This window comes from Anomaloglossus baeobatrachus, chromosome 5, assembly GCF_048569485.1.
Source record: "Anomaloglossus baeobatrachus isolate aAnoBae1 chromosome 5, aAnoBae1.hap1, whole genome shotgun sequence".
NCBI lineage: Eukaryota > Metazoa > Chordata > Amphibia > Anura > Aromobatidae > Anomaloglossus > Anomaloglossus baeobatrachus.
The window spans coordinates 588,678,384-588,685,741 of record NC_134357.1 but is presented as its reverse complement, the minus strand read 5'-3'; the positions used below and the strand labels follow the sequence as shown (position 1 = coordinate 588,685,741).

Genomic DNA, 7,358 nt, shown 5'->3' with positions numbered 1-7,358 from the left:
AGGAGGAGGGGGGGTGAAGCTGCAGTTTCCACCTCTGTATTTCTGAAGTTGCAGCATGTTGGTAAATTTCCTAGAAGAGGAGGGAGATGAAGCTGCAGTTTCTTCTGAGGTGTATTTCACAGAGGAGGAGGGGGATGAAGCTGCAGTTTCTTCTGGGGTGTATTTCACGGAGGAGGGAGATGAAGCTGCAGTTTCTTCTGAGGTGTATTTCACAGAGGAGGAGGGGGATGAAGCTGCAGTTTCTTCTGGGGTGTATTTCACGGAGGAGGGAGATGAAGCTGCAGTTTTCCTTGATGGTGAGGACGAGGGATGGTGAGGACGAGGGAAGTCTCATCACTCGAGGATCGCCATCACCGCGTCACATCCGGAGCCAATCGTATAATTTGGTCTTTTTATTAAAAAGCAGTAACATCTTACAAACAATTGTGCAAAACAAAAAGGGGAGGAAAAAAAAATAAACCGAAAACAAATTGATGATTAATTGCACTAAAGCCACATGCAGAAACGACACTCCGAAAATCTACGTAAAAGGTTTAGTATTGTGGGGTACGAGGGTGTCGCCCCCTCCCCCGCTGCCCCCCTATAACGGCCCGGACCCTCATTAGTGGATGGGTTAGTTTGAGGAGATCCGCTGGCGGAAACAGCGCCACCACTGTCCCGGAGGCCGACTCTGATATTGCAGCTGCAGGGAGAAAAGTGGATTTATTTTTCCATAAAAACCCCTTGGGGGGTGGAGAATCACTAATTTGCATATTAAAAGGGCCAGAGACCATGTCTGACGTGGTTATAGTCTGACACTGGTTGCTACCTGACGACCAGTCTTAAAGTGGCAGTATCTTTCTTGCAACCAGATTTGGGTGAAAAGGTGGAGGGCCCCTTTAAATAATGGTTTATTGTGAAGCGATGCTCTGGGAACTTAACGCAGCGGCACAAATCTCTACAGTCATACACTGATACATTGGAGCTGCGCATAAAAGTCACTTCCTACGCGGAGCCGCGCGCGATGACATTACACATATGACGGGGTCCGCGCCGGACGATATTATTAATACTGCGATGCGCGAACGATTTATCCGGAACGTTCTAGAACTGGAGAAATCATCTTCGAGGGTTAAATCTTCAGAAAAAAACAAATCAGATCCGACCGCCCGAGAAACACGTCCTCCGACTTCATCAGTCATTGTTTGGGGCCGATCCCAGCAGACGTCCGCCGCGGTCCGGACACTTCAGTCCCGTGCCGTCCTCGGAAGAGGCTCAGAGCTTGTCGTCCGTCATTTCTAAGAACTGCGCGTAGACGTCCCGCGTGCACTCCCCCTTCTGGTTGAACTGGAATTTGTAGTAGCTGCCGTCCGCACAAATTGCTGCAAAAGGAAGGAAAGCGAGAGGTCGGTCACGATAGGTGGCTCCTCCCCTTTCTCTGTTGGCGGTATCAGACCAATGGCGTTAGAGGGAGGTGCCCGGATGTCCCCCGCCAGCCTCGTGCTCCACTCACCTATGACAGAGTTTGGTTCTGTTCCAAAGGCACAAACACAAGGCGATCCGGAGGGAACCTGAAACTTGGAGAAGCTCCACTTAGAGCTGAAGTATTTGGGGAGGAAACTGGCGGAGGCCAAACTGGAACGAGAAAGACGGGCAGCCATGACGGCACAAAGGGAAACATCATAAGCGGAGATATGCCGAGAGCTCCCCCTAGTGGTGGCCGCAGTTCCTTGTACCCCTCTATATGCAGTGAGCTCCCTCTAGTGGTGGCTGCAGCTCCTTGTACCCCTCTGTACGCAGTGAGCTCCCCCTAGTGGTGGCCGCAGCTCCTTGTACCCCTCTATATGCAGTGAGCTCCCCCTAGTGGTGGTTGCAGCTCCTTGTATCCCTCTATATATAATGAGCTCCCCCTAGTGGTGGCTGCAGCTCCTTGTATCCCTCTATATATAATGAGCTCCCCCTAGTGGTGGCTGCAGCTCCTTGTACCCCTCTATATATAATGAGCTCCCCCTAGTGTGGCTGCAGCTCCTTGTATCCCTCTATATATAATGAGCTCCCCCTAGTGGTGGCTGCAGCTCCTTGTATCCCTCTATATATAATGAGCTCCCCCTAGTGGTGGCCGCAGCTTCTTGTACCCCTCTATATGCAGTGAGCTCCCCCTAGTGGGGGCTCCAGCTCCTTGTATCCCTCTATATGCAGTGAGCTCCCCCTAGTGGGGGCTGCAGCTCCTTGTATCCCTCTATATGCAGTGAGCTCCCCCTAGTGGTGGCTGCAGTTCCTTGTACCCCTCTATATATAGTGAGCTCCCCCTAGTGGTGGCCGCAGCTCCTTGTACCCCTCTATATGCAGTGAGCTCCCCCTAGTGGTGGCTGCAGCTCCTTGTATCCCTCTATATGCAGTGAGCCCCTAGTGGTGGCTGCAGCTCCTTGTACCCCTCTATATGCAGTGAGCTCCCCCTAGTGGTGGCTGCAGCTCCTTGTACCCCTCTATATGCAGTGAGCTCCCCCTAGTGGTGGCTGCAGCTCCTTGTATCCCTCTATATGCAGTGAACTCCCCCTAGTGGTGGCTGCAGCTCCTTGTATCCCTCTATATGCAGTGAGCTCCCCCTAGTGGTGGCTGCAGCTCCTTGTATCCCTCTATATGCAGTGAGCTCCCCTAGTGGTGGCTGCTGCTCCTTGTATCCCTCTATATGCAGTGAGCTCCCCCTAGTGGTGGCTGCAGCTCCTTGTACCCCTCTATATGCAGTGAGCTCCCCCTAGTGGTGGTTGCAGCTCCTTGTATCCCTCTATATGCAGTGAACTCCCCCTAGTGGTGGCTGCAGTTCCTTGTATCCCTCTATATGCAGTGAACTCCCCCTAGTGGTGGCTGCAGCTCCTTGTACCCCTCTATATGCAGTGAGCTCCCCCTAGTGGTGGCTGCAGCTCCTTGTACCCCTCTATATGCAGTGAGCTCCCCCTAGTGGTGGCTGCAGCTCCTTGTATCCCTCTATATGCAGTGAACTCCCCCTAGTGGTGGCTGCAGCTCCTTGTATCCCTCTATATGCAGTGAGCTCCCCTAGTGGTGGCTGCTGCTCCTTGTATCCCTCTATATGCAGTGAGCTCCCCCTAGTGGTGGCTGCAGCTCCTTGTACCCCTCTATATGCAGTGAGCTCCCCCTAGTGGTGGTTGCAGCTCCTTGTATCCCTCTATATGCAGTGAACTCCCCCTAGTGGTGGCTGCAGCTCCTTGTATCCCTCTATATGCAGTGAACTCCCCCTAGTGGTGGCTGCAGCCCTTGTATCCCTCTATATGCAGTGAGCTCCCCCTAGTGGTGGCTGCAGCTCCTTGTATCCCTCTATATGCAGTGAGCTCCCCCTAGTGGTGGCTGCTGCTCCTTGTATCCCTCTATATGCAGTGAGCTCCCCCTAGTGGTGGCTGCAGCTCCTTGTACCCCTCTATATGCAGTGAGCTCCCCCTAGTGGTGGTTGCAGCTCCTTGTACCCCTCTATATGCAGTGAGCTCCCCCTAGTGGTGGCTGCAGTTCCTTGTACCCCTCTATATATAGTGAGCTCCCCCTAGTGGTGGCCGCAGCTCCTTGTACCCCTCTATATGCAGTGAGCTCCCCCTAGTGGTGGCTGCAGCTCCTTGTATCCCTCTATATGCAGTGAGCTCCCCCTAGTGGTGGCTGCAGCTCCTTGTATCCCTCTATATGCAGTGAGCTCCCCCTAGTGGTGGCTGCAGCTCCTTGTATCCCTCTATATGCAGTGAGCTCCCCCTAGTGGTGGCTGCAGCTCCTTGTACCCCTCTATATGCAGTGAGCTCCCCCTAGTGGTGGCTGCAGCTCCTTGTACCCCTCTATATGCAGTGAGCTCCCCCTAGTGGTGGCTGCAAATCCTTGTACCCCTCTATATGCAGTGAGCTCCCCCTAGTGGTGGCTGCAGCTCCTTGTACCCCTCTATATGCAGTGAGCTCCCCCTAGTGGTGGCTGCAGCTCCTTGTACCCCTTCTATATGCAGTGAGCTCCCCCTAGTGGTGGCTGCAGCTCCTTGTACCCCTCTATATGCAGTGAGCTCCCCCTAGTGGTGGCTGTATCCCCCAGCTGTGATCCCCTCCAATTACCTGGACTGTTTGTTTCTCTTGGGATCCTCCGCTGCGAATATGTGCACGGTCCCGTGATCGCTGGAGACGCAGATCAGGGAGGCGTCCTCGTTGAAGTTTATGCTGGAAGATAAATGGGACGGTCACCAGCCAATCAGAGCTCTCCGATCCTGCCCCTTTTTACCCAGCAGCCTCTCTGCGCCGGGTCGCCGTCCTCACCAGTAGATGTTGGCGGCCTGTGATCCTCTGCGCAGCTCCTGAATTAGATGTCCGGACGTGGTGTCGAATATCCTGATGAGAGTCCCCTGTAATGAGAGAATCGTGGACGTCACGAGGCGGCGGAGGCGCCAACCACCGAGCGGACAAGGACTAGTCCTGCCTGCGGGGCCCGTCCCAGACAGCACTGCGCGATCACCTTCTCGGACGCGGTGGCGATTCTGGTCCCTTGTAGATTAAGAGCGATGCAGCTCAGGACCCCCTCGTGTGCCGGGATGTCCACGGGGGGCTTCTCAGTGCTGGCCAGGTCCACGATCTGCACGTGGCCGTGTGAGCCCCCGGGAAGGCCAGGAATGAATTATTGCTGTTTGGACACAAGACGCACAGACCTGAAGGGGAAGAAATGTCGCCATTCAGCGGGGCGGGATGATTGGGGGGGTGGGTGTCGCCCCACCCGGGATGACGCTGCCCCCTCCTCACCTTTAGGATTGTAGCAGGTTTCGAAGACGTGAAGCTGATGGGGGTTGTGGGTGAAGGTGAAGACCTTTATCATGGAGTCCAGCACCACCACGATCCTGCAACAAAGGAGGACGGTCAGTGCCGAAGAACACGGGCCAGGGGTCCACACTCACCCACCGGAGCCCCACCGTCCTCACCGGCCCCTGTACACACCCCCAGAGCCCCACCGTCCTCACCGGTCCCTGTACACACCCCCAGAGCCCCACCGTCCTCACCGGCCCCTGTACACACCCCCAGAGCCCCACCGTCCTCACCGGTCCCTGTACACACCCCCAGAGCCCCACCGTCATCACCAGTCCCTGTACACACCCCCAGAGCCCCACCGTCATCACCGGCCCCTGTACACACCCCCAGAGCCCCACCGTCATCACCGGTCCCTGTACACACCCCAGAGCCCCACCGTCATCACCGGCCCCTGTACACACCCCCAGAGCCCAACCGTCCTCACCAGTCCATGTACACACCCCCAGAGCCCCACCGGTCCCTGTACACACCCCCAGAGCCCCACCGTCATCACCGGTCCCTGTACACACCCCCAGAGCCCCACCGTCATCACCGGTCCCTGTACACACCCCCAGAGCCCAACCGTCCTCACCAGTCCATGTACACACCCCCAGAGCCCAACCGTCCTCACCAGTCCATGTACACACCCCAGAGCCCCACCGGTCCCTGTACACACCCTCAGAGCCACACCATCATCACCGGCCCCTGTGCACACCCCCACCGGCATCACCGGCCCCTGTGCACACCCCCAGAGCCCCACCGTCATCACCGGCCCCTGTACACACCACCAGAGCCCCACCGTCATTACTGGTCCCTGTACACACCCCCCAGAGCCCCACCGTCATCACCGGCCCCTGTACACACCCCCAGATCCCCACCGGCCCCTGTACACCCCCCCCCCCCCCACAGCCCCACCGTCATCACCAGTCCCTGTACACACCACCCAGAGCCCCACCGGCCCCTGTACACCCCCCCCCCCACAGCCCCACCGTCATCACCGGTCCCTGTACACACCCCTAGAGCCCCACCGTCATTACTGGTCCCTGTACACACCCCCCAGAGCCCCACCGTCATCACCGGCCCCTGTACACACCCCCAGATCCCCACCGGCCCCTGTACACCCCCCCCCCAGAGCCCCACCGTCATCACCAGTCCCTGTACACACCCCCCAGAGCCCCACCGTCATCACCAGTCCCTGTACACACCCCCCAGAGCCCCACCGTCATCACCGGCCCCTGTACACCCCCCCCCCCAGAGCCCCACCGTCATCACCGGCCCCTGTACACACCCTCCCCCAGAGCCCCACCGTCATCACCGGTCCCTGTACACACCCTCCAGAGCCCCACCGTCATCACCAGTCCCTGTACACACCCCCCAGAGCTCCACCGTCATCACCAGTCCCTGTACACACCCCCCAGAGCCCCACCGTCATCACCGGCCCCTGTACACCCCCCCCCCCCCAGAGCCCCACCGTCATCACCGGCCCCTGTACACACCCTCCCCCAGAGCCCCACCGTCATCACCGGTCCCTGTACACACCCTCCAGAGCCCCACAGATTACCTGTCCCTGCATCCACCTGCAATGATTGCCTGTCCCTGTCACCTGTCTCCCCCCCCTGTGGTGGTTGCCTGACCCTGTCTCCCCCTCCTCCCTGCGGTGGTTGCTTGTCCCCCAACCTCCCTCCCCCCCCACCCCCTTTGCGGTGATTACCTGTCCCCCCCCCCCTTTGCAGTGATTACCTGTCCCCCCCCCTTTGCAGTGATTATCTGTCCCCCCCCCCCTTTGCAGTGATTACCTGTCCCCCCCCTTTGCAGTGATTATCTGTCCCCCCCCCCCTTTGCAGTGATTACCTGTCCCCCCCCCTTTGCAGTGATTATCTGTCCCCCCCCCCCTTTGCAGTGATTACCTGTCCCCCCCTTTGCGGTGATTACCTGTCCCCCTCCCCTTTGCAGTGATTACCTGCCCCTCCTCCCCTTTGCAGTGATTATCTGTCCCCCCCCCCCTTTGCAGTGATTACCTGTCCCCCCCTTTGCGGTGATTACCTGTCCCCCTCCCCTTTGCAGTGATTACCTGCCCCTCCTCCCCTTTGCGGTGATTACCTGTCCCCCTCCCCTTTGCAGTGATTACCTGCCCTCCTCCCCTTTGCGGTGATTACCTGCCCCTCCTCCCCTTTGCGGTGATTACCTGCCCCTCCTCCCCTTTGCAGTGATTACCTGCCCCTCCTCCCCTTTGCAGTGATTACCTGCCCCTCCTCCCCTTTGCGGTGATTACCTGCCCCTCCTCCCCTTTGCGGTGATTACCTGCCCCTCCTCCCCTTTGCAGTGATTACCTGCCCCTCCTCCCCTTTGCGGTGATTACCTGTCCCCCTCCCCTTTGCAGTGATTACCTGCCCCTCCTCCCCTTTGCGGTGATTACCTGTCCCTGCGCAGCTTCACGGCCTTCACCTCCGTTGAGAACTCGATCTCAATCACAGTTTTCTTCTTCAGGTCGTCCCAGATCATGACTGGAAGAGACGCGGAGAGTGAGGGCACTATAAGGGGGGGGGGGGACATTATAGGGGGAGG

The 7,358-nt window shown here is 57.9% G+C and overlaps 1 protein-coding gene across 1 annotated transcript in view; it reads right to left on the bottom strand.

The window, feature by feature from the left end:
• Nucleotides 1-389: 389 nt before the first annotated feature.
• The window catches only part of WDR45B (WD repeat domain 45B), a 14,277-nt gene continuing 7,308 nt past the window's right edge, over nt 390-7,358 (bottom strand). Inside the window, 8 exon segments of the mRNA XM_075352154.1 lie at nt 390-1,361; nt 1,493-1,614; nt 4,077-4,178; nt 4,275-4,360; nt 4,471-4,601; nt 4,604-4,660; nt 4,752-4,846; nt 7,210-7,297. Coding sequence (XP_075208269.1) covers nt 1,255-1,361; nt 1,493-1,614; nt 4,077-4,178; nt 4,275-4,360; nt 4,471-4,601; nt 4,604-4,660; nt 4,752-4,846; nt 7,210-7,297 — 788 coding nt within the window. The 3' untranslated portion in view covers nt 390-1,254.